At 49.3% G+C, this 24226-nt stretch overlaps 8 protein-coding genes across 8 annotated transcripts; 3 read left to right on the top strand and 5 right to left on the bottom strand.

Moving 5' to 3' along the window:
• Nucleotides 1–941: 941 nt before the first annotated feature.
• Nucleotides 942–4082, top strand: N7525_010647 (uncharacterized protein; the record flags this gene model as incomplete). Its single annotated transcript, XM_002561366.2, has 2 exons — nt 942–2518; nt 2582–4082. The coding sequence occupies 2 exons, from the start codon at nt 942–944 to the stop codon at nt 4080–4082; spliced, it is 3078 nt and encodes a 1025-aa protein (XP_002561412.1).
• A 1319-nt stretch (nt 4083–5401) lies between these two features.
• Nucleotides 5402–9339, bottom strand: N7525_010648 (uncharacterized protein; the record flags this gene model as incomplete). The annotated part of the gene is made up of 11 exons (XM_061215166.1): nt 5402–5766; nt 5819–5922; nt 5979–6106; nt 6157–6525; nt 6580–7212; nt 7270–7278; nt 7331–7496; nt 7550–7783; nt 7842–8950; nt 9003–9210; nt 9260–9339. 11 exons carry the CDS (start codon nt 9337–9339, stop codon nt 5402–5404), a joined length of 3405 nt encoding a protein of 1134 aa, XP_061067678.1.
• A 389-nt stretch (nt 9340–9728) lies between these two features.
• N7525_010649 (putative mitochondrial carrier protein) lies at nt 9729–11130 on the bottom strand (the record flags this gene model as incomplete). Its single annotated transcript, XM_061215167.1, has 2 exons — nt 9729–10846; nt 10899–11130. 2 exons carry the CDS (start codon nt 11128–11130, stop codon nt 9729–9731), a joined length of 1350 nt encoding a protein of 449 aa, XP_061067679.1.
• Nucleotides 11131–12464: 1334 nt separating this feature from the next.
• On the bottom strand, nt 12465–14919 carry N7525_010650 (uncharacterized protein; the record flags this gene model as incomplete). The annotated part of the gene is made up of 4 exons (XM_061215168.1): nt 12465–13298; nt 13355–14037; nt 14096–14699; nt 14806–14919. 4 exons carry the CDS (start codon nt 14917–14919, stop codon nt 12465–12467), a joined length of 2235 nt encoding a protein of 744 aa, XP_061067680.1.
• Nucleotides 14920–15475: 556 nt separating this feature from the next.
• N7525_010651 (SDR family oxidoreductase) lies at nt 15476–16551 on the bottom strand (the record flags this gene model as incomplete). Its single annotated transcript, XM_061215169.1, has 5 exons — nt 15476–15559; nt 15631–15858; nt 15907–16281; nt 16346–16404; nt 16476–16551. 5 exons carry the CDS (start codon nt 16549–16551, stop codon nt 15476–15478), a joined length of 822 nt encoding a protein of 273 aa, XP_061067681.1.
• An 831-nt stretch (nt 16552–17382) lies between these two features.
• Nucleotides 17383–19093, top strand: N7525_010652 (uncharacterized protein; the record flags this gene model as incomplete). The annotated part of the gene is made up of 4 exons (XM_002561360.1): nt 17383–17527; nt 17585–18098; nt 18155–18386; nt 18443–19093. 4 exons carry the CDS (start codon nt 17383–17385, stop codon nt 19091–19093), a joined length of 1542 nt encoding a protein of 513 aa, XP_002561406.1.
• Nucleotides 19094–19606: 513 nt separating this feature from the next.
• N7525_010653 (NAD(P)-dependent alcohol dehydrogenase) lies at nt 19607–20909 on the top strand (the record flags this gene model as incomplete). Its single annotated transcript, XM_002561359.2, has 5 exons — nt 19607–19612; nt 19662–19821; nt 19883–20012; nt 20066–20624; nt 20676–20909. 5 exons carry the CDS (start codon nt 19607–19609, stop codon nt 20907–20909), a joined length of 1089 nt encoding a protein of 362 aa, XP_002561405.1.
• Nucleotides 20910–21433: 524 nt separating this feature from the next.
• N7525_010654 (uncharacterized protein) lies at nt 21434–23384 on the bottom strand (the record flags this gene model as incomplete). The annotated part of the gene is made up of 6 exons (XM_061215170.1): nt 21434–21703; nt 21761–21861; nt 21910–21972; nt 22027–22092; nt 22141–23115; nt 23186–23384. The coding sequence occupies 6 exons, from the start codon at nt 23382–23384 to the stop codon at nt 21434–21436; spliced, it is 1674 nt and encodes a 557-aa protein (XP_061067682.1).
• Nucleotides 23385–24226: the final 842 nt, after the last annotated feature.

The following is a 24226-nucleotide window of genomic DNA, read 5'->3' on the forward strand; positions in this document are numbered from 1 at the left end:
TTTTATCTTTTTTTTTTTCATGTTCCTTTCCATACCTGTATTCTTTTGGACTTGTCTGATCTCTGACCTCCTCTCTCCCCTCTCCTCTCTTGGGACTCAAACACAAAGGTTCCACTGTACTATATCATGTATTCCAATAAAGTCCCATTTGATACAGCCTACTGGATTATGTGTTTTTCCCATGATTTTTAGATTCTCTAGGTTAAGCTTTAGTTTCCACGTACTTTAGCTCGGGATCGACAATGTCCCCTTACAGAGATCCAACGTACAAATGTACTCGACAGATCTATTGAAGCTTTTTGGTCTCGGCAGAAGGGACTCGGACAGTGAAACATTCCATATCACGTACATTAGCCAACTGATTGGCTACTCGGGTCGGCTGTTTTGTGCTGTTTCTAGAGCCCATGGCCTAAGAAGGGTCTAGACTGAGGACAAATACAACTTCAGGGCATAGTTGGGGAATATATGTGATATATGTGAGATATGTAATGAGGATTAGGCATAGAGTATTTTAATCGTCAAAATACAAGCGGGTGGAAACGGCAAATCACTGTCGTTATGTATTCCTTCTTCCTCTCTACTCTTCTCTCTACTCTCCAGCTTCACTCCACTTATTTCCCTCCGTCTGGTCCCTTTTCCTTTCGTGTCACCAGATCATTACGGCATTCCGATCCTGCATTTCCGTGCATTTTTGGCACCTGACTTGGATTCACTCTTTCAATCTCAATTTCGTTTTTATCGTGGAATACCCGGGCTATTGGGAATGCATAGAGCGCTTGCGGGGAACACATCGTGTTGGCATCTCCGTCACCTGTCAACTAGGTACGGCCATGACCTTCTGGTAATCCTATTCCATCGCCAACTTGCCTTTAGAGTCCCTGCGTGCCCTAGAAATCCCCGAGCCGATTTGTATCGAGGATAGACCCTGATTGTCGCCGACAATGGCTGCCATGATGGATACCGCTCGGCAAGCCCTAGTGAGCGATGCAGATCTCATGCAAGCACGAGCAGCTCTCCAGCATCAGCAGAGTCCAGAAGTCTCAGTTCCTCGCGAGTTTATCTCTCTCATCGTGGATGAACTTATTTACCGCCGCGAGTCCCATTCTTCCACAGCGGAAATCGAACACGAACGCTCAAACCTCCAGAAGGAGCTCCGCAAACAAACCCACATCAATGAAGCATTCCAGAAAGAACTGCGGGAGATCGGCGAGATCATTACCCAGGTCGCCCATGGCGATCTATCACAGCGGGCCCGCTTGCACCCCCTCGAAATGTCGCCTGACATTGCGACCTTCAAGCAGACCATCAATACCATGATGGATCAGTTACAGGTTTTCAGTCAGGAGGTGTCGAAGGTGGCCAGGGAAGTTGGCACGGAGGGTGTGTTAGGTGGTCAGGCAAAGATTGAGGGTATTCAGGGAATTTGGCATGAGTTGACCGTCAACGTGAATGCCATGGCCAACAATCTCACCACACAGGTCCGCGACATCACCACCGTGACGACCGCGGTTGCCAAGGGTGATTTACAGCGCAAGGTGCAGGCGGATTGTAAGGGTGAGATCTTATTGTTGAAGAATATCATCAATTCGATGGTCGATCAGCTACGGGAATTCGCATTCGAGGTTAGCCGTGTTGCTCGCGAGGTTGGGTCAGACGGTGTGCTCGGCGGCCAGGCTGTTGTGCACGGTGTTGAGGGTACCTGGAAGAATCTGACCGACAATGTTAACCGCATGGCATCGAATCTTACGCAGCAGGTCCGCGAAATTGCCGATGTGACGACCGCTGTTGCCCGTGGCGATCTTACGAAGAAAGTGACTGCGGACGTGAAAGGCGAGATTTTGGATCTTAAGCTTACCATCAATGCAATGGTTGATCGGCTGAATCAGTTTGCGTTTGAGGTCAGCCGAGTCGCGCGGGAAGTGGGAACCGACGGCACGCTGGGTGGGCAAGCGCAAGTCGAAAATGTCGAAGGTCGCTGGCGTGACTTGACGGATAATGTCAATACTATGGCCCAAAACCTCACTCTTCAAGTCCGTCAAATCTCAAACGTGACCCAGGCCATCGCACGCGGCGACCTTAGCACCAAAATTGAGGTTCACGCACAGGGCGAGATCTTGACTCTGAAAGAAACAATCAATAGTATGATGGACGGGCTAGGAGAATTCGCGGGGGAAGTTAAAGGCGTGGCGAGGGATGTGGGTGTCCGGGGTAAACTCGGCGGCCAGGCCAACGTTGCGGGATCTCATGGGATTTGGAGATCGATCAGTGAAGATGTCAACACGATGGCGGACAACCTAACCTCTCAAGTTCGTGCCTTTGGTGAGATCACCGAGGCGGCGATGAGTGGTGATTTCACAAAATTGATCACTGTGTCTGCCTCTGGGGAAATGGACGATTTGAAACAAAAGATCAATAAGATGATCTCGAGTCTGCGCGATAGCATTCAGCGCAATACCGCTGCTCGTGAAGCAGCAGAGCTGGCAAATCGGAGTAAGTCTGACTTTTTGGCTAACATGAGGTATGTTAATCTGGTCAATTGCAAAATGGTTGACGATTTGTATTTTGTGCTAACTGAATATAGCCACGAGATCAGAACCCCGATGAATGGGATAATTGGGCTCTCGAGCCTGGCACTCGACACTGACGACCTCCAGGCTCCCGTGAGAGACACTCTGAATATGGTACACAATCTTGCCATCAGTCTCTTGACTATTATTGACGATATCCTTGACATCTCCAAGATCGAGGCTAACCATATGATAATTGAAAAGACACCGTTCAGCCTTGGTGCAACAGTGTTCAGTGTGCTGAAAGCCCTCTCCGTGGAAACCAACGAGAAAGCATTGGGTCTAGTCTACACAGTAGATGGAGAAGTACCGGATTATCTGATCGGAGATGCATATCGACTACGGCAAGTCATGTTAAATCTAGTCGGCAATGCCATCAAGTTCACAGACCACGGCGAGATCAGAGTCACGGTAAAGCATGCGCAGGACGACAAATGCGCTTCAGATGAAACGGCATTCCAGTTCTCAGTCTCAGACCCTGGAATCGGCATTGACGAAAGCAAAATTGGCTTGATTTTTGACAAGTTCCAGCAAGCTGACGGATCAATGACACGTCGCTTTGGCGGGACAGGTTTGGGCCTCGCCATCTCAAAAAGGCTTGTTTCTCTCATGGGCGGTGATATCTGGGTGACCTCGAACGTGGGCGAAGGCAGCACATTCTCATTTACATGCCGAGTGAAGCTAGCTCAGCCGCCGCCGAGCTTTGCAGACCAGCTTGCCCCCCACCGCGGCCGACGGGTTCTCTTCTTCGACCACGGTCTTGCGCGTAGCTTCCCAATAGCTTCGGTTCTCAGCGAGCTCGGACTAGAGCCAGTCATTGTCAGAGAGGAGGATTTGGAAGGTGGCCAGTTCAAAAGTGACTGGGGCTGTACCTTCGACGCAATCCTCATCGAAAACTTGGAGATCGCCGCGAGACTCCGAGCCTGCCCGGACCTCCAACCAATCCCACTAGTCATTACATCATACACGGTATCACTGGCGTTGAGAGCTGCCGGTGAGCTCGGCATAGCATCCTATATTACAGTGCCATGTCGACCCATCGATCTGTGGAACGGCATTCTTCCTGCCCTGGGCAACCGCACAACTCGTACCCCATCGGGGTATACACGCTCGTTAGCAATTCTCCTAGCAGAAGACAATGATGTGAACCAAAAGGTCGCCGTCCGGATTCTTGAGAAGTTCAATCACAACGTCACTGTCGTGGAAAATGGCCTCCAAGCCGTGAAAGAGGCTAAACGCCACCGTTATGACGTGATCCTCATGGACGTTCAGATGCCGGTTATGGGTGGATTTGAAGCCACAGGGAATATCAGACAGTACGAGAAGATAAATGGACTCCCTCGCACGCCTATCGTTGCCCTCACCGCACACGCTATGCTTGGAGATCGAGATAAGTGCATAGAGGCTGGGATGGACGATTACTTGTCTAAGCCGTTGGACTCTAATCGCATGATGCAGACTATATTGAAGTGCTCTGCTATGAATCTTGCGTCGCTCCCTGCTATTGAGGACTGATGGCCACTGGTATATGGGATGAAACTCTGCCGAGAAGAGGGTTCATTGCCAGTTATTCCACCATCGGCTCCACATTTAAGCCTCCATCCAACACTTGCTTTCTGCGAATAAGCCTTTTATGGATATCCAGTCAAGTACATTTCTCCGATTGAGCTTCCCGCACCCCAAGAGGACTCATACCTCACCCCCCCCCAATTCTTGCAATCTGAATATGTACCTATATAGGTTGGTACTACAAACCCCAATATCTTGTGATGGAAGCGCAGACATTTTGAATTTTCATGTTTTCGAAATACCCCATGTCGAGCAGTCTGTTACCAAATTTGTTTCAATACTATCGGATTCTGTATTCTGTTTCTCTGTCCATGGTGTTTGGCTGCTCACGCAAGATGGAATGAATCTAAATGAAGCTAACGGTGTCTGTGGTGGGTGGGCACTTAAAGGTTAAAAAACCCAGTTACTAGTATTAATTCAGCATTTTCAAATTGAATAAGGCCAAATATTTCCACGGCTATACTTGTCTGGGTACAGGTACTGTACCTTTTTCGCATGGAGACATGAACATACACCTGTTTCCTTCAAACACTGCAAGTCCTAGTACAGCACGGGCTTCATTATGGAGGAATTTAGTGGCTTTCTTCTAGCTCGGTCCAGGCTCGGGGTCCTCACGTTGAAGCGCCGTGCTGTATTAAATCTCTATGCAGTCAGACCGGAGTGATGTGGCAGTCCAACAGTATACCGGCAGTATCGGACTGTTACAGCCTCGGTTCGTACACTATTGGCCTACCTTTACATCTGTTCAAATATGTCAACCTCCAAGGCCAGGGCGAAAATACAGCTGCAATGCCGTATCACGATAACGACAAAAGGAGTATTTGTTGCATCCGTCCAGTCCAGCTGGAGCATTGTACTAAAAAGATGTAGACTTCACCTTTCCCGTCCACTACCTCAACGAATTCCGGTCATACCCACATGTGTGCGCCGGCTCTGAATTTCGAAGACAAAAACTTGAGCTTTCAAGGCCTGGCGGGATTGATACTCCCATCATCCAGGCTGGATGAATCTAGACATCCCGATAAGTCCTTGGTCATCCTATACACGGCCAACAACACCATGCTGCCTCATCTTGAGAATCACAGTTGGGACTTCTAGGGCCCGTAATATTAAGTGTCCAAAAATCCAGACTCCTATAGTCTATCGATGGATAGTAAACGGCATTATGCGTACTCCCAAAAGGAAAATATAAGATACAAAATGCAAGATGCAGGGGTATCAAACAGCCAAACGCACAAAGCCAAAAGGATATACAAACGTACAAACTAAACCTCCCCCCGGCCTCTCCGACCAAGTCCAGTATTCACGTCGTACTTCCCCTTCTTAACCTCCTGCCCGCTGGAAACCCGGCCCCCCTGCCACCGCTGCCAGATATCCTCATCACGCTGCATATTCCTCCTCCCATAACCAAGGTACTCATCAAAGCGTTTCCGAAGCCCAGAATCCTCAGGGACAACATGGGCAGGCATTTTACTTGTGGCGGAATCCCACAAGAGTGATTTAATTGGATGCAAGATGAATTCTTTCAGGAAGCCCGCGCCAATCTTGCGCGTTTTGAATACTATATCGCGAAGCGTATTGCTGAATGCTGCAAAGAGGGAGAGGAAAATGATGGCGAAGGATGTAGGGGCTGGAAAATGTTAGTTGTAGTACTGATAAGCTTCTCGGACGAAGAAACGGACCTGCTATCTCGAACATTTCTCCTAGGGTTGGGTTTGTCTGTTCGCCGCTCCATTCTCGGGCGTTGATTCCGAAGAGGGAGGTGAAGAAGGATAGAGGGAGGAAGCTTGGATTGTCAGACATGATTATTGAAGTAGTTGTGGGGAGAGTATGTAGACTTACACAACGCTGAATATGGTGAAGACCATCACTGCTCGCGATTGTGTCTGAGCTACTTCAGCTTGCCATCGAGTCATTTTGGCTTCGTCTACATTCGCTTGTTTCTGCTTGAGATCGAGGAGGGTTTCGACCTGCCTAGTCAGTGAATGCAAACAGCACACAGGGAAGAATGAAAACTTACTGCTTTCTGTGTTGTATGGCTATTTTCTTTCATGTCGTTGATTTGGGAACGATATTCGTCAATCCGCTCCTGTGCTGTATCAAGGAATGATTTACCGCACCCCGTACTGTCAAAGTATTTGACCATACTTTTGATGACGGTGTCTTGTTGATCAAGCAGCTTTAGAATGGTGGATAGCTCGTCCTCGATGTCGCGCAGCTCGAGCAGAACGGAGAGATCTTCACGGTTTCGACGAGCAGCCTGTAATTCTTTGTAATCTTGCTGCGCGGCTGTCATAATCTTGCCGTCTGCGGTGCGATCATGGTCCGCTGGACGGTTGGTAAATCCTCTATTTCGGAACCGCTTGAAAGACTTGGTGACGGATTCGGTCTGATTTTGTTAATACAGGCTACTCCAGGAGTCGATAGAAGAGATGACGCTTACCAAGATGCTAATTGACTCCTCAAATATCCGCAGTACCTGCAGATCATGATGGAGAGTCTTATCCAGGAGCACAGTGACAGCATGCAGCATAATAAGAGCAGCCAAGTCACCGGCCGTCTCAAAGCGACGTGAGAGATCTCCATTCAACTCATTGTAAATGCTGCTATGCAAATTAGACTGTTCAAAAAGCTTTCCCTCAGAGGTCGTAGCCTCCTGATTTGGAAAGAAAGTGACAACAGTCTTCTGATCCACGATCCAAAGCCAGAGCTGATCAACCATCAGGACATTCCCATCCATAAATTCGCCAACATTCTCCTCAGGATCGGGATCATCCTTTGCAGACTGCAGATATTGTTTTAGCTGCTCGTCAATGCGCGCTGGTCTGCGAGTTCGTTTCCAGAGCATCTGGTCGTCGTCTCGAGCCATAGTCGAGCGCAGATTCGGATATCCGTACTGGTCCAGTGTGCGGCGAAAGTGCACTGGAGGCTCGCAGCCCAGATAGGTCCAGATAAGTTGAGCTTCCAGGCTTGCTTTTGAGATCCGGCCTGGTACGGGTCTGGATCGGCCTTGATTGAGTCGGTCTTCGACTACTTTCCGCCGTTGGATCAAGTTGCGGTACGTATCCCAATGGAGCTGATGTGAGTTAGCGCAGTGTGGATGACGGATATCCAGTTAACCGGAAGTACTAACGTAGGGAGCCTGAAATAAATATAGTCAGCGCTGATATGCATATAGGGTGGTTGAAACATACATATAAAGCAAGCTGTGGGTCCTCCAAGGCATCAGCAGGGCTTTGTAAAATATCCATTTGCCTTGAGTGAAGACATGCGGGTTTGACAAAGCGTGCATGGGGCTCGAGATGACGAGCTCTATTAAGCCGACGGTACCAATTTTCGTCGTTTATAAATTTCCGAACACTGTAAAGGATAGTCAGTACCGTGGGAGATCTTGGATAGTTAATATTCCTTACAAATCAGGCTCATGTCGATCCTGACATGCTCGGCGGATGACTTGGGATACCCAACCAGTATGGGTATAGGGCACATGTATCCACATCAGTTTCTCGGTATCAGCCTCAGGTCGATCAAAACGTGGCACTGCCCGAGGTATATCCGGTCGGTCGGCATTCTGGTTGATACGATCACGAGTAGACTTGGGTATTGCCAGGAAGGGTGATTGTACTGGTTGCGATGTAGAAGAGCTCCTGTTGTCGTCCATTAGCTTATGGTTACGACTCAAACATCGGAGTGTGACTCTCTTACGAGGGTGGCCGTTCAACACTTCCCTGGGAGCTGCTGTCAGAAACACTCCGGCGGTGGGTTCGCTTCAATGGAATTAATCCTAACGCCTTAGTGAGTGAGGTCTTTCGTTTCCGCTCCTGTGGCGGAGGTGGACTTTCACTTGGAGAGTAATTAAAGTAGCCCTCCCTTTCTGCTTCGGTGATCTGGATCTTCGGGGAAGCACCAGATGGATTATCGAAGCTTTGCCTATAGGGTAAAGGGGCTCGTAGGGGCCTTGGTTTCTCATCATGGTGGTCATGATGATGGTCATGTGGATCGGAGCTAGGAACAATGTAGGATGACCGAGGACTATCGAAACTGCTGATTGAGGAATCATCCAAGCCTCGCGGCTGGACTCGACCTAGTCTCTCCCGAAGGCAGGCTGACGGACCCCGAGAGAGGTAGTCTTCCAAGGGCACCGTTGTTGACCACAGCTTAAGCGGGGTTTCGTCACTGAGGCCCAGTGCAGTATCTTCGAAGAAGCCATTAATTTGAACAAGGACTTTCTGTTCTACGCCCAATGGTGTATCCTCGCGCTTCGAAATTTCAACCGCAGTGTCAACGGCATCACCGAGCTCATGCAGAAATCTATCTCGTGTGGACTCTTGGCCGTGGAAAGTCGCCGTCCCCGCATGGTCCGTTGCCATGGGCAGTTCTTCTTCGTGCTCAATATCCAGCAAACCCGACCGAATCGAAGTGATAGGAACATGGAACTCCAATATATTGTTTGTCTCCGCGTCGATGACGTGCATAGTTGAATCCACGGTTTCGAGGAAAGACCAAACCCTCATATCGGCTGAAAGAGTGTTGAACTGGTTCGATAGATGCCATAGCCGCTCTTGGCGCGGACGCAATTGCTTCCTGAGCGCTTCTGGGGCGTCATGCTCCAGGTGCAGGATATGGCGAATACTAGCGGTGTACTCATCGGCGGAGAGATAAGTCGAGCCTTGGTGGGGAGTTGCAAAGAAGGCGATGCCATAACAGCTGGTTAAGATGGATTGGCTCGGTTCTCGCGATGCCAGGGCTAGAGCTGCTTTCACGACGAGACCACCAGTGCTGTGACAGATGAAAAAGATGGGCCGTCGAGTTGACTGCGCAACTGTTGGTGAATCATTCCTATCAAAAGCCAACAGGACAACAAACCTCATTTTTCCTCTCATGCCGTAGTTGGTTCAATAGTCGTTGACCCAGGGTGTCGATTGTATCGTCACGCAGGTCTCCGTAGTTATACAGCATGACTCGTGCTTGGATAATACGAGATAGTAGTTTGGTATCAAGCCAGGACGATTGCTCGCCATGCGCCGTCCATGTCTTTCTATGTTGGGCCCCGATGGGCGGGACAGCGACAATGCTGAAAATGAGTTATTATACGGGTACGATAACACAACATATGGACTCACTCGGCATTTGTATCTTTCGCAACAGCAACGTGCTCAAACCATGGGCGCGTCTGGTCGGTCAGGGGTGGCCGGGAAGTCATGATGCCTAGCCCAGTTGAACATGGGATGATTATAGACCTGGGAAAAATACATGGGAATAGGGAAGTCGGAATCCGAGGATTCTTAAATCCCACCAGTCAGTCAGGGGGAACTTCAGCCTCATCTTCGTGGGGTCCGGATGATCGCGCCCGGACCTAAATTGCCCGCTGATCGTCTGGGCTGTGCTGTGAGTCAAAGCGATCTTTGGGGATGAATTGCTTTTATTTTATATGCCCGGGGAGAGAGATTTCCATTAATGTATATACAACATCCAAATTCCAAAATGCTAATGCACCACTCTATATAACTCGGCTCATGCGGTATCATCAGAAACGCCATAACAAAAAAAAAGTGGGGAGCACATATACAGTATAATGTACAAAAGGGGGGATTATGCGTCAGAGTGTCGCCGTTCATTGGCTTCCCGGGCCATGCGCTTTCCAAGCTCATAGGTTGAGATCATGATGGCGCAGGCCGGGGCGACTTTCAGACATCGTGCCGTCCAACCACGGAATAGGCCGGCGGTACCTTCTTCACGGAAGATGTGCATAAGGAATTTTGGTAAGGATAGTTGTTCTGGCGCCAAGATGCCGGGGGGTAATCCCGTGCGGGGGGTCCCAGTGAGAGGAACGTCGTCCAAATGTCGGAAGACTTGCTGCCGTGTCTTACCGACATCGAACGGGGTAGTAACAAGTGCTGCTAAAGATCCTGAAACACCCCCGGAGATGAAGCTATCGAGGAATGATTGGAGACTTGACTCTTGAGCCTCAAGATCAGATCCCGCAAGATGAGGGGCCTTCTGGCGCGCCGCGATCAGTGCCTTTCTCACCTCCTCGTATCCCCACCAGTAGAGTCCGGAGAAAGGAACGTCGCGCCACATAGTAAGGGTGAATCCTCTCCAGAGCGAGCTATATCCCTTTGCCTGCGTCATATGGTACAGATCCTGCACAGTAGCTTTGAAATGTCCCGCTCCCGTCCCCGGAGTTGCTTGGAGACGAGTCCTAAACATCTCCAGTGGGCTGGTTGCTGCTGCGGCCGCGACGCGAGCAAAGGACCCAGCTATCAAGGGCGCGTAGCCTTCAGATACCCGCTGCTTGATGGGACTCCGATCGTCTGTGCGCAGCCAGTCGTATCCAGCAAAGTAGATGACATTGGCGGGGATTCCCATCATCAGGGTCGGGCTTAACCCTCGCCACAGTGTTAAAGTTCCTTCATTACGCGCGATCTTCCGTAGCCCGTCTATAGTTGATGTGAATGTTCGTCGCTGCGATTCTTCGACCGCGCAATCGATCGCCGTGTGTGGATGGGTTCCGACCGCGGTCGCTTGAGGCCCCAGCATGCACATCTGTGCATCGTTTCCGACCCAGAATACTTCGCGACAGCATGAGGTGATACCGAGGTTTGGAGGGAGGTTTTTTAGGGTCTGGGTGGTGTGAGAGGTAAACGGTGAAGTGTTGTGGACCTGGGATTGTGACTGTAGACGGACTCGTACGACATCCAAGGGTGTCACTGGAGCTGTTAGTGCTAGGTTTCCAAGGATCGGGAGCTCTTCCCGACTCACCCAGAAGTCCGGTCAAGACATTGCCGGCGGTCGCAGACACCATCCGCTGTCCAGGAGTAATATTATCTGTTGTGACAGGGGCCTTGGGCGCGGGAGGAGACCCTGTGCCGGATGTGGTGGCCATTGTAGAATCTTCAAACTGTGCAGTCCATGACGTCCCTAAAGAGGTGTTCGATTCTGTACCAAACTGATGGCCAGTGCCGTGGCCTGAAGAGAATTCCCCTTGCGGCATTCAACTAGTTCAATGTGGAAACGATGTCGAGTTCTCTGCGCCCAGGTTGAAAAGGAAAAGGATGCGTCACCGGGAAAAGGAAGTTTTTCGGGGTTTCGCGGGTGGCGGTGGGCGGAGATAAGCGTTGGGGGAGATTTTGGGCGATTAGGAGACTCTTGAAGGGACTGGAGGGGATAGAGGGGCTGGAAAGGAGCTGATTTTAACAACTTCTAATATTATTTATCTTTAATGATTCCCAATCCGTGACAGCCGGATCTGGCTGATTCTTTTTAAGCCTTTTCTTCAAGGCTTATCAATCTGATCTGATCTCCGAGGTCGGACATGAGGCAAAACAGGTTATTCCGGCTCGACCAAAGGGAAGATCGATAGTGGGCCTATTCTGTGGGGTTTCGACAGATTCTAAAGAGTCGGAGTATCCATTTTTGTGGATTAATAGGCGTTGGCAACACTCGAGGTGTATACACGTACGCGGGGTATAGAAATTGAAGTATAAAAATTGAGCCCGTGCGTAGCCGACTATAAGCAAGCCCATATACTACGAGTACTAACCATGGCCACATTTGGACAAATGAAGCTCGATCCTTGAAGACATTCTATTGCCAATGACGTCTAGTGAGTAGAGAACCAAGCTCTTTGATTTGTCGACTAATGGACAAGCGACCGAGAATATGAATACTACTCTTGGTATCACGGCCCTTCACTAAGTGGGAGATCCCGCGGACCCGACAACCATCTATCATATATTGCCCTCGATGTAAGGTAAAAGTATTAATATGGCTGTACCTTACAGAACACACATGGATCGTAATGTATCTGGGTATCCCGAAAACGACGCAATTTCTACATCGGAAGAGTCAACAGACAGTGTGAATGGGTACTAGAGAAGCCACAACAGTACACTCGGCAGACTGCCTTGCGTCCAAGTCGATGACTTTGGAGTCCATCAACATGCATCAACAGATGACTGGAAAATCCCGACATGGTAGGCACGCCGTAGACTTGCTCAACGTACCGTCCGGCCCGTGGCGCAGTAATGGTCGCCGTGAATCTTAACCGAAGTGCAATCATCAGGGATGAGTTGGGGAAAAACTTGTGCTCTGACAATAGCATCCACGAGAATATTAAGCACGGCCAACTTGGTCTCTTGCACCGAACGCAATACGGCACCGGCACCGACCTTATCTAGCAGATACTGATGCGGTATAAGCTGCCTTGTAAACTGAGATGACGAAAACAATTCCAACACTAGATATTTAGTCACTGTAGCCCAGTAACCTGGTTCATAAAGTGGTTCACAACGACTTCCTGCCTGGAAGTGAAAGAAAGCATCCAGGTCAGCTGTACGGAATAGCACTCGGACGTAAGGGAACATACAGCGCGGGATCCACTCCGTCAATGTGGGCCATTTCAAGGGTAGGCCACATTAGTGGATAGAGATTTGTGATCTGAGTCTCCGGTGATTCTTGGATCGGACCCTGCCATCCATCCATCCGGGGGTGGAGATAGAAGCTGCATAAGGAATGTATGGTCCTCAAGAAACGGTGTGAATTAGCGTTAGATGGTGTCATCGACTCGAGGGTCTGAATCGCTAGAAATATTTGTGCCCGCCAGTCATCGGCAGCGGGAACGGAAGGACTGTTGCGCAAGCAAATCACAGGGATCAAGATGGCTTGGAATAAGAAGTATAGACCATACCAACAGGCCATTGTCGTTTTTTGATCTTGAGCCCAAAACGAGGAGATGAGTTCGACTGATTCTTTGGCCGCATCGAGGCACCTTTGAATAGCAAGTTCAACATGGGGATCGTCTTTATCCCCTATACTGCTCAGACCAATCTCAGAACCTAGCATCAATCTCCCCACCAAGAACGGCCGATACATCAATATACGGAGATTGCGGTACCGCCATTTCAGGATTGCGTGGCAGAGGGTGAATCTGGTCGATTGGACGGCATCCTCATTGAAGAAGGGTGGAAGGGAGTGCAACCATTCTCCAATGACGAGGTTGTCTAACTCAATGATCTCTGACGCGGATGGAAGGGGAGTCGAAATGATTTTAGAGTAGATGATGTTTGTCTTTAGATGAAATGTCGCTTGGGCTCTCAGGTGCGTGTAGACGGTTGTTTCCGGTACCGGAGATGGAACAATCTGTGTGCCAGGGGTGATGCTCTACAGCAGAGTCAGTATCATCAGAATTGGGTTGATATGAACCCGAAGAGACTTACACTCTCGTGGATATTCAGCGGCAGATGAGTCTCAATTCCCTGCTCGGGTAAATCCAGAGGCCGGGATAAAGTAATCACTGCCCCCACATCAAAGATATACAGACAATACCACACTCTTCTTCTCGTCTCCAGTGCAAGAAGGGAAAGCTTTGATGTAGGAAACTCTTTGTGCAGGCCAATTCCAATGGCCATTCTTCTGGAGAGGCCGAGATAGTTATACCCGGAGTTTGGCTTATTCCGCTTTTGCAGATAATTTGAGCCTAGAGTCAATGCTTGCACCAGAGTCAAGTTGCCAGTTTCCAAGACATCTATTGTCAGTCGAGCCTTAGCGGCTTTAAATAAAGCGATGTCAACATCGGTTGGAGTCACAGCAGCTGTAAATGCGCCCAAGGCGGCAACCACATATAATAATACTTGCCAGGCGGGGTTTGTGGGTCGTGGGATGACTTCCATGAACTGAGCGCGGAATGTTGCTTCGTGAATGATTGGATACGAGCAATGGTAGAGAGCGAAGTATGCATCGACGAAAGGTTCCAGCTGGGACAGAGAGGTTAAAGAGAAGGGTACACGCGTCCGTTGATGAGAGAATGCTGTTTCGCATCGTTGATCGGACGCGGAAGTGTCAGGCCACTCAGAGTCTTGACTCTCCGTCAAACGGATGAGCGCAGCACCAGATGCGGTTCCTTCATTAACTCAGTCAGAAAGAAGCTGATAGAAGAAAGACATGAATATGGTCCATACCCAAGTATCCTCCACCATTGACCCTGCTTGGTAGGATAGCCATCCCGTCGACGAAATCATCCTCGCCTTGGTCTTCTATCCTTTCATCCCATTCAAACCCCGTAATTGAGGGTGGTGTTTCCAACGAAGCCACCGCAGTCTCTCGCCTGTGTATAGTCTCCCGGGCCCAAGAGTTTGGTCGGTGGGAGGCCGACGACGGCCTGTTGTCATGGGAAGGGAAAGACTGCCCGCTGCTCGAGGGAGATCCGGTTGAAGCATTTAACAAGGTCTGGTTGCTGATGATGGAAGGAGGCCCGTTCGTGGTTCCCATATTATCATGTGCAGTTTGAGGTCCGTGTTGGAATGAAGATTCTCCGTCAGGGACAACTGGAGGTAGTTGGTCATCGCTCGTCACGGTAGGATTCTGGTAGCCGGATTGGACAACCGCATGGTTATCGGGAAATGACCGCGGCAAATGCTTGGAGAGTAGGGCCTTCGTGCGAGCCAGCTCCTCCTCTACTTGGGTTAAGTGTTGCCTGGTCAATGGTGTCTTGGATAGTGGTTCGTAGGTACACCTTCGACCGAATTTAATGCACAAAGAGCAATTGGGAAGTCTGCGGTCACACTACTAGGAAATTAGACAAGTAGGTAGGACCGCAATGACGAAAAATAACATTTGACGGGTGCACGCGAAGACAAAGGGAAGCAACACTTTAGTGTGAAAGACATACTTTCGACTTGCGTCGTCGGCATTCCCGACATGCGTATTTACCCAGCCTACTGCTAGCCACACGCGAAGGATTCACACTCGAAGTTTGACTGGCTCGTACTCCAGCATCCGTCATGTGTACGAAACCCGAATCTTGTGGCAGATGATCAGATCATATATGAAACACGGCAGATCTGCTATTGTCCCGATTCCCTTTAAGTAGATTTCGGGTGTCTCCCCGCTGACGTCCGATGACAACTATATACCGAGTGTTGCGAACGAGTTCTCAGCAACATCCATCCCCAAGGCGGTGGCAAAATACCGTAAACATAAATGCGGGGTTGCGGGTGAAAGCGTCCCGTGGGGGTCAGCAGGCCCGTGGGTCGAGGTGAGCCGAACTACATTCCTCCTTAGGGAGCTACCTAGGCAGCAACTATGACCGCTTGCCATGTTCTTAGAGCAATATAGTTCCGGCTGTGAAACTGATATTTTAGGGTAAGATGGGATTTTCGAGTCAGTCGACGAGGACGCCCAGATGTGCCATTTGCAATAAGACAAATAAGAAAGAAAGAAAGAAAGAACCCAATGACTACCTAGGTAGGTGGAAAATATATTCTCTATATGTCGTCCTAACCATCTGCCAGGTCCAACAGCCATGCTATGTTGAAAGCAGTTGGCACCAGTGGTATCACCTATGGGAGGGTATAACCACCATCAATAACCAGATTCGCTCCTGTCATATAACTTGAAGCATCCGAAGCGCAGAACACGTAGGCCTAGATATTGTTCTGGAGTCAGCCTTTTTCGAGGCTCTCAGGAACCACTCAACCACTTCAAGATTGCCTACCCCTTTGAGCTCATATGTTGCTGCCATTCTGTGTGCGGGGACCATGCTGAGCCATCTCTCCCGCAGCTCTGGAGGATGATGATTCAGAATTTCTGTCGCCACAAAGCCAGGGGATATGCAATTCACCCGGCAAAAGTCTACCCATTCGACCGATAGACACCGGGCTAACTGCACCACTCCCGCTTTGGACGCATTGTACTGTTCATGCAGACCATCAACACTTTTTCTCTCGAATTATGCCGCACCTTCTGTCCTGCTCGTGAAGGTCGTACTTACAGCAGCTTGCTTTTGTGGAATATTGACCAAGTTAGCGCTCACGGAGGCGGTAAAAATGATGTTTCCGGATCCCTGTGTTTTGAACAATCTCGCAGCAGCCTGGGCGCTATAGAAAGCACCATCGAGATTCACCTTCATGATCTCTTGCCATTCTTCTGGCTTGTAATCCTCTGCTGAAATTGCCGTTGCAATGCCAGAATTGGCCACAAGAATATCCACCTTGCCAAAATCGCGTGCAATTCGTTGAATGGCCGCTTCGATATCTTTCTGGTCGGAAACGTTTGCTTTATATGCCGCCGCCGTGATACCGTGGGCTGCCCCAATTTGGAATGCAATGCCCTCTGCATCTTTCGATGAATGATAGATGATCGCTACCTATAGTTTGAACCTTTGATTAGAGATGGGCAGCTTAGGAACCCACCGCCTAGGAGCAACATACATTGGCTCCTGCCTCCGCCAGTGCATTTGAGATGTCTAGCCCAATACCACGCGAACCACCTGCAAGTCCAATTACTCTTATTAACTTCACAGTCATTTTATATTAGGGGTAAGAGAAAATTTTCCATCACCTGTTATAACAGCCACCTTGCCCTTCAGGCTGAAGGCTTCCATCACATGTTTGTTTGGTGGTTGATAAAGGACCATTGTGGTAATTTTCGGTCGAAATCGTCTTGTGTTCAAAAATGATGTGGAATTGCTTTGTTTTCTCGTTTGCATGTGCTCTTAAACAGAATAACAAAGTAGGTTGGTTGATCTCATCGTGACAGCAATGTATATAATTTCGTGCGACAAACGAGCGCTGTGACGGACTGCAGAAACCACAAAGGGTATTGGATAATTCACCCTTCTCCCCGCAAGAAAGCGGAGTTCAGAATCCGACTCAGGCTTCCTGCCCAGAGCTGACTAGTCCGCCCGGATTGCGACCACTGTCAATGCAAGGTTGACGAGCACAGTCCACGTCACTGATCCCAGGAAGATATTGTTTCGCATCCGGTGTTTTGCTGCATTATTCTCGCAGTCCACTTATGATGACCGTCCATGAATTCCGACTGTCCTGCAGGTATGAACTTTCTTAACGCCGGTATCCCTCGATGCCCCAATCCTCCAACAATCCCGAGCAACAGGTTTCCTGACCTCTCTGAGCTAGCTCCCCGAAACGGATGTCGTGGTCCGTTGACCGGACATGGGGATCCGTGTGGGGAAACCTTAAAGGTGAGGTGCACCATGTCGGCGTCATGTCGCAGCTATTAGCGCCATTTACCCCACGGGGTTCGCTTTCCAAAGCCCCACAGTGATGTACCCCAGACCTACCCGAACTTTCCATGTGGTCTTCGATAAATTATCGTGGCTACCCCTTTGGACTTTCCGAGTCATAGAAAAAGGGCGGATATATTAGACTACTCTCTCCCAGCTATGACCATACGGAAATTATTATACTACTTCTCGTGATTTTTACTATACTAGGCTACAGCGCCAATGAAGGACCAAGATATCGTCGGCAAGGCTCTGGCCTCTGTTCTACCTCAATACGACCGTCCCTGGTTCAGAGTACCTCATCTCTTGCAACTTAATCTCATTCTCATGATCCCATTGCTGTCATCAGCCGTGGCTGGATATGATGGTAGGCTTTCTGCTGCAGCTTTCTCAGTAAGGTAGCTAATAATATGATTATTACTAGGGTCTCTCATGAACGGTCTTCAATCTATTGCTCAATGGAAAGAGTATTTTGGGAATCCATCCGGTTCAGTGCTCGGCATCGTCAATGCAGCACAGTCTATTGGCAGTGTCGTTTCATTACCCGTTGTAGGAATCCTATCCGACTACATGGGAAGACGCCTGACATTGCTGTCAGGTGCCATCGTAGTTGTCATTGCGTCCATTATCCAGGCTGCTTCCGTGCACTATGGGATGTTTGTCTTTTCTCGTGTACTTGTTGGAGTTGGTTCCATGTTGGTCGTGCAGCCCTCCCCTATGCTGATTACCGAGCTTGCATACCCGACCCATCGAGGCAAGTACACCAGCGCCTTCTGGACTATGTACTATCTCGGTGCTATCCTGGCTTCTTGGGCTTCCTACGGTACCCAGAAGCATTTGAATACTTCAGAATGGAGCTGGAGGGTTCCATCAATTATCCAAGCTGGACTTCCCATTGTCCAGATATTGCTTTGGTGGTTGGTCCCTGAGTCGCCACGGTGAGTGTCGTCTGTGCCACTGTCGATGTAATATACACTGATGAAGGACATTTTAGTTGGTTAGTTGCAAAAGGAAGGATACAGGAAGCCGAAGAGCTGCTCGCCCGATTCCATACTGCTGGAGATACATCACACCCTCTGATTCAATTCGAAATGAGCGAAATTGTCAGTACCATTGAGATGGAAAGCCAAGCTGCGGAAACAAAATGGTCTACTTTGGTTAAGACCCCAGGCAACAGAAAACGGACTTTCATTGCAGTCTGCGTCGGTGCATTTGCCCAATGGAATGTAAGTTAATTCTCAAGCGCACAAGATGATACACATAGGCTTATCTGGTAATCCAGGGTGTTGCGGTCGTATCATACTATCTCACCCTCGTTCTTGACACGGTTGGGATCAAAGACCCAGATACGCAAACCCTCATCAATGGCCTGCTACAGATCTTCAACTTTATTGCAGCGGGAGGTGCGGCCCTGCTTGTTGATCGACTTGGTCGCCGAACACTGTTCTTGTGGTCAGCAGCAGGCATGCTGGCTTCTTTCGTTATCTGGACTGCCTGCTCCGCAGTTTTCGATAGCACACAAGCCAACGCACTCGGGAAGACAGTGATTGCGTTCGTTTTTATTTTTTACTTCCACTACGACATTGCGTATACTCCACTGCTGCTCGGCTACCCCACCGAGATCTTCCCGTACTCCATCCGCAGCAAGGGTTTGACCGTTGAGCTGTTAAGCGTCTACAGTTCGTTAATTGTACTGGCGTTTGTCAACCCGATCGCGCTTGATAATATCGGCTGGCATTACTATATATTTTTCTGCTGCTTTGATGTTCTGGTACTAGTCGTTACTTGGTTTGCATTTCCGGAGACAAAGGGCTATTCGCTTGAGGAGATTGCTCAGGTGTTTGACGGACTTTCACCCGCAACTAGTGGAGTGATGTTCGATAAGAAGCAGGAAATGGACGGGAAGGGGGAGCATGTCGAGCATGTCGGCTAGGTGTTTGTAGTGCCACGCCATGATATATGTTGTACATTAACGCATTTGAAATCGAACTTTTGAATATGCTGCAAGTGATACACATATAACTATCTGTTGACCGGAAACTGATCCCAAAGATGCCGGGGTAGCGATTACTATAGCAGAATCTGCTTTGAGCTTGAGATGCCCAAGGGCCATGCGTCCCCTATCTGCAACCTACTTGGTCACCAGGCAACCAAGCATTCGGTACGGAGATCAAAGCTGAGGTCCATCAGTTCATAGATCCCATCCCAAATGGGCTTCTCCGCCCCTAGTGCTATAGCAAGTCAGATGATTCATGCGAATCTCAATGGGCGGAGTGGGCCATCCGGTGCGGAGTGTGTGGTCCGCATCCGCAGCGCCCGGCGGGGAAGTTACATAGTACCACAATGCAGAATACAAAGCCCGTGGATTATTCTTAAACAGTGAGGCATTCAGCCTCGACTTGATCTAATCTGAACATTGTAACGAACTTTCGTCTGTCAAGACAATATGAGTGTAAATATAGTCCACGACTCAATCAGAGTCCCGGTCTAACTATCTATAGGAAACAAACCGTTCCTTTGTCCTACGGGCCGTGAAAGATGTGGTCCTCGAGGATCGCACAGTTCCGACACTCAAAGACCCTTGGGATGTACGAGTTCATGTGGCGCAGACTGGTATTTGCGGAAGTGACGTGCACTATTGGCAGCGAGGACGGATCGGAGGTAAATTAAGCGCACGCTGGATTATAAGACTGGGCAAGCGGCTCATAGTATTCATGAACAGACTTCATTCTGAACTCGCCTATCGTCCTCGGCCACGAGAGCTCTGGCACCGTCGTCGAGGTTGGTTCTGCCGTCAAAAGCCTTAACGTGGGCGATAGAGTAGCAATCGAGCCTGGCGTGCCATGCAGACAGTACGTTACGATTTGCAAAAGAAATAGCAGATGTGTGGCTGACCTCACTCCAGCTGCGATTACTGCCGCAGCGGCTCCTACAACCTCTGCCCTGACACCGTCTTCGCTGCGACCCCTCCACACGACGGCACGCTCTCCAAGTACTATATCACTCAAGCAGATTACTGCTACCCGGTACCAGCCCATATGAACTTGGAAGAAGCTGCACTGGTGGAGCCAGTCGCGGTAGCAGTGCAGATCACCAAAGTAGGTAAAGTGAAGCCAAACCAGACCGTTGTGGTCTTCGGATGCGGGCCCATCGGGTTGCTTTGCCAGGCTGTGTGCAAGGCATACTCGGCCAAGAAGGTAATCGGAGTGGACATAAGCCAGCCACGGGCGGATTTCGCGAAGACGTTCGGCGCAGACGATGTATTCGTCCCTCCCTCGAGACCGGAGGGAACAGACGATAGCGCGTGGAACGAAGCGGTGGCACGGATGATGAAAGAGAAGTTCAAACTAGGCGAAGGGCCAGACGTAGTGCTGGAGGCCACTGGAGCTCAGGCGTGCATTCAGACTGGAATCCATTTGACCAAGAAGGGCGGGACCTATGTGCAAGCAGGCATGGGACGAGAGGTGAGTTAGCATTCCGGCAATCCCGAAAGACCAAACTGACTCCCTAATCAGAATGTCATCTTCCCCATCACAACTGCATGCATCCGCGACTTGCACATCCGAGGCTCTATTCGCTACACTGCCGGTTGCTATCCGACAGCCGTGGATTTGATCGCCAGCGGTAAAATTGATGTCAAGCGGCTGATCACGAATCGCTTCAAGTTCGAGCAAGCAGAGGAGGCTTTCGATCTCGTACGACAGGGTAATGAGAGCGTTATCAAAGTAATCATCGAAGGTGTTCCTTGATAGACAAACATTATACATGTCAAATATGGTGGAATTCATAGCTACATCCAGTACTCGGTATGGAAGGCAAAGGATAGATGTTCGAATAAGGCCAACTATCCAGTCAAGTCCTGCATTGTCATTGTCAATGGGGCCATAGTGCCCTGTATTCCTTCATAAACACGTTTTATATATCCGGAACAAGTGCCCGTTAACTCTGACCATTCTGGTTACGCATAAGCCCCTAAGATCAAACGTAGTCCATGCAAGAGGGAAACAGAGACCATATTCAGTGAACTTACACCGAAGGAAAGTTTGTAATTGTAAATTGATATATATGAATAAATGGAAAATGAAGAAAGAAAAGAAATCAAAACGAACCAATGGGTCCGAAGTGAAAGTGAATGTAAGCTGTTCAAGGAAGAGGTATAGGAGAAAGAAATTGAAGTTTAGTCGGTGCGTGTGACCTTCGTTTCAATGCAACTTGCTTTTCCAATGAAGTACTGCGCTTGAAGCAGCAGCCACTGTACGAAAAATCTTCGTGTTTAGTGTCCTCGCATCGCATGATACTGTCGGTGGCTTCGTCTGCGGTGAGACGGGGTCGGGGTGGCAGACGACGATTGCGGTATGGAGGATGAGGTAGTGGTGGGGTTTGACGAGGTGTATTTTGTAGTTGAAGTAGTGGGTGTATATTTGACCGAAGAAATAGGAGAAGGCTTTCTGGTTGAAGTTGGGTGATTCTTGCCAGCACCCAAGCTTACGGAACCGCCGGGACCAAAATTGAAACAAGACGGTGACATTGGTGCTGTGACCTCCTGTACGGAAGTTAGTAGTCATTTCACAGATCCATTTACAGACATAAATTGGCATACCGCAATTGTCTTCTCAATCACAGGGTCTTCAGGTGTATCAACCTCCGCAATATCAACGTTAAGGCTGACTCCAGCCCTTGGGGTGAGGCAGGCCTTGGTGCCTAATTTCGTTAGGGAATACCCAAACCCATTGTTGGGAATTGACTTACCACCAGCCGCGATGTGAGCACCGAGATCGGCTCCCAGATTAACATCGACCCCCAGGCCCTTATCTAGACGACATTAGTACATTGGAGTCATGGATTCATGTTGAGAAAATGACCTACCGGTAGAGACTGCTATATTGGCCCCGAGATAGGGTTTCAGATTGACACCGGCTTCATAGCCCTGGTCTAGATGGTGTTAGTACATCGAAAAAATGCTGGCACTGTCATACACACCAAGGATGGACGCAGAAAATTGAACCTCCGCTTTGGTGTAAATCTCAGCTCCGGCCTCAATTTTGGCGTCCATCTCCATCGGCTCAGTCTCAACTTGAGGGGTCCAGCCGCCAGCGGACACATCCGGAGACAGAAAATCAATTTCGAGCTCTGCAGAATCCTCTAGACTGAGAGTCACCCCGGATGAAATGCCTGCGGAACCTCTGACAGGACCAATTTGATATCCAAAGCTGAAAACAACTTCCGGCCCAAGCTCAAGAACACCCCCTGGAATTGAGATACCCTGAACAGGGATGCTTATGAGCTCGAACTCGTCGGCGATCTCATTTGTGATGTTCCCACTCAGTCCTAGGCGTGGCGTCAAGCTTGCAGAGACGCCATTGGGCGAGAGTGTTATGGAGGCAGACTTGGGGGTGCCATAGGTTGTCTTGATGTGGACACCAAAATCGAACGATCCTTTTGTCTCACACCCCTCACATGAAATATCCACGGAGAGATCCCCACCGGGAATAGGTATCGATTGGCTGAGGGGTATTTTATGGTTGAAGCTTAGGGAAGCTTCCGAGTCCCAGTCTCGTCTGCTTGTGGATGACTCCGGAGCCTTGCCCACCGTGATCTCGTAGTTACGGAATAGTCGTTTCCAATCCGTCACCACGCCACTCAACTTGGCCTTTAGCGATGGCTTGTCGAACGCAATTGATGAGACGATAAATGGCGTTCTGTGAGAGTTCCAGCCACACTGTTTGCTACCCATCACAAGGATTAGTTTACGATCATCGTCATCATTGACCCACTGCCATCCACGCTGAGTATATCCAAATGCACGAGTGTCTTCAAACTCCACGACCATGCCGTTATCGGTACAGTCAACGGATTTCAGCAGGTGTCCGAACTTCTCCATGGATACGATGTTTGCTTCGTCGTCGCCGACGTCGACTGTGAGGTTCGCCAGCGTCTTATGACCATTCTGGGAAGCTGTTGTGCAATGTTAGTTGACTTGTCATGACTGGATGAAGGTTGTATATCCAAGGGAAAGAAACTATACCGCTCCAGTAGTAAGAGTCTTTGCTCAGTCGATCAAAAACAGAATAGGCAGCATCTTCGTTTGATGTGTCTCCTCTCTCGAGAAGGGAGTTGACGGCACCAGGAGCGTCTGTATCTTCGAAAACAATAGAGAGACCCTGTTGAGCGAGAAGGGACAGGATCAGGCTGGAAGACAGCCAGAATCGCCGGATATTCACCATTGCAAGTGCGAAGATGAGATCAGCTTCCTGATACAACGGTTTCTAAGGTCCAGCCACAGCCACGGGGGAGAGACGCTACTGATCCGTTCTTTTGTTCAAGAAACTAGTTTGCGGCTCCCGCGACTTATACTTATGTTGTGAAGGTGCCAATCGTCTTCTCGTGATCGTCGTCCTCAACCCGCTGAGGATATTTCCCTATTGGACTTCTCCCAATTCATGACATGACAAGCCATTCTTGGCGAGATCTAATCCATACTTCTGTCGCCAATGATAGGGCTCAATGCCTCAAATCTTGGCAGGGGCAGCCGGTAAGACGCGGCAACGTTCGTGTTCCTATGCAGGTCGGCTCCCGGTTCCACTTTTTGGGGCTGTTCATTGAGCGATCATGCCCATTTGAAGATAACGAGGGTTTGCAAAGTTTGTTATCGCTCATCATAATCTTACAACTCGTATTGAGCCATCTAACTGAAAGAAGATGGTTCTCGCGAGGCTCAAATCAAGTTATAATCCATGGATGGCCCGTTTAATTATTAGTAGACCTCGCCTAACCTGCCAAAACCTGCCAAAAGCGCATCCAACCGGCCCAGGGCTAGGGCCTGCAAAGCTAAAAACGTTGACCTGTGACTATTTATAAATCTATAGTAGTTTTCGGTTCTATAGTTAAGTGTAAAGCTTTTCTTTCGTAGTCGAGCACAGTGATGATGTTACGATATATCACTTAAGCCTCAATTTCCTGTAGGATGAACCTATCTTCGCTGTAATACCCGGACCCTATCAATCCTCACTACGATTTTGAACGCGGACCCCCAGTTTTGTCCCCCCTCTTCGACATGTAAGACTAC

Source organism: Penicillium rubens (assembly GCF_028828025.1).
Source record: "Penicillium rubens strain IBT 27055 chromosome Unknown utg000004l_segment0_segment0, whole genome shotgun sequence".
Classification (NCBI taxonomy): domain Eukaryota; kingdom Fungi; phylum Ascomycota; class Eurotiomycetes; order Eurotiales; family Aspergillaceae; genus Penicillium; species Penicillium rubens.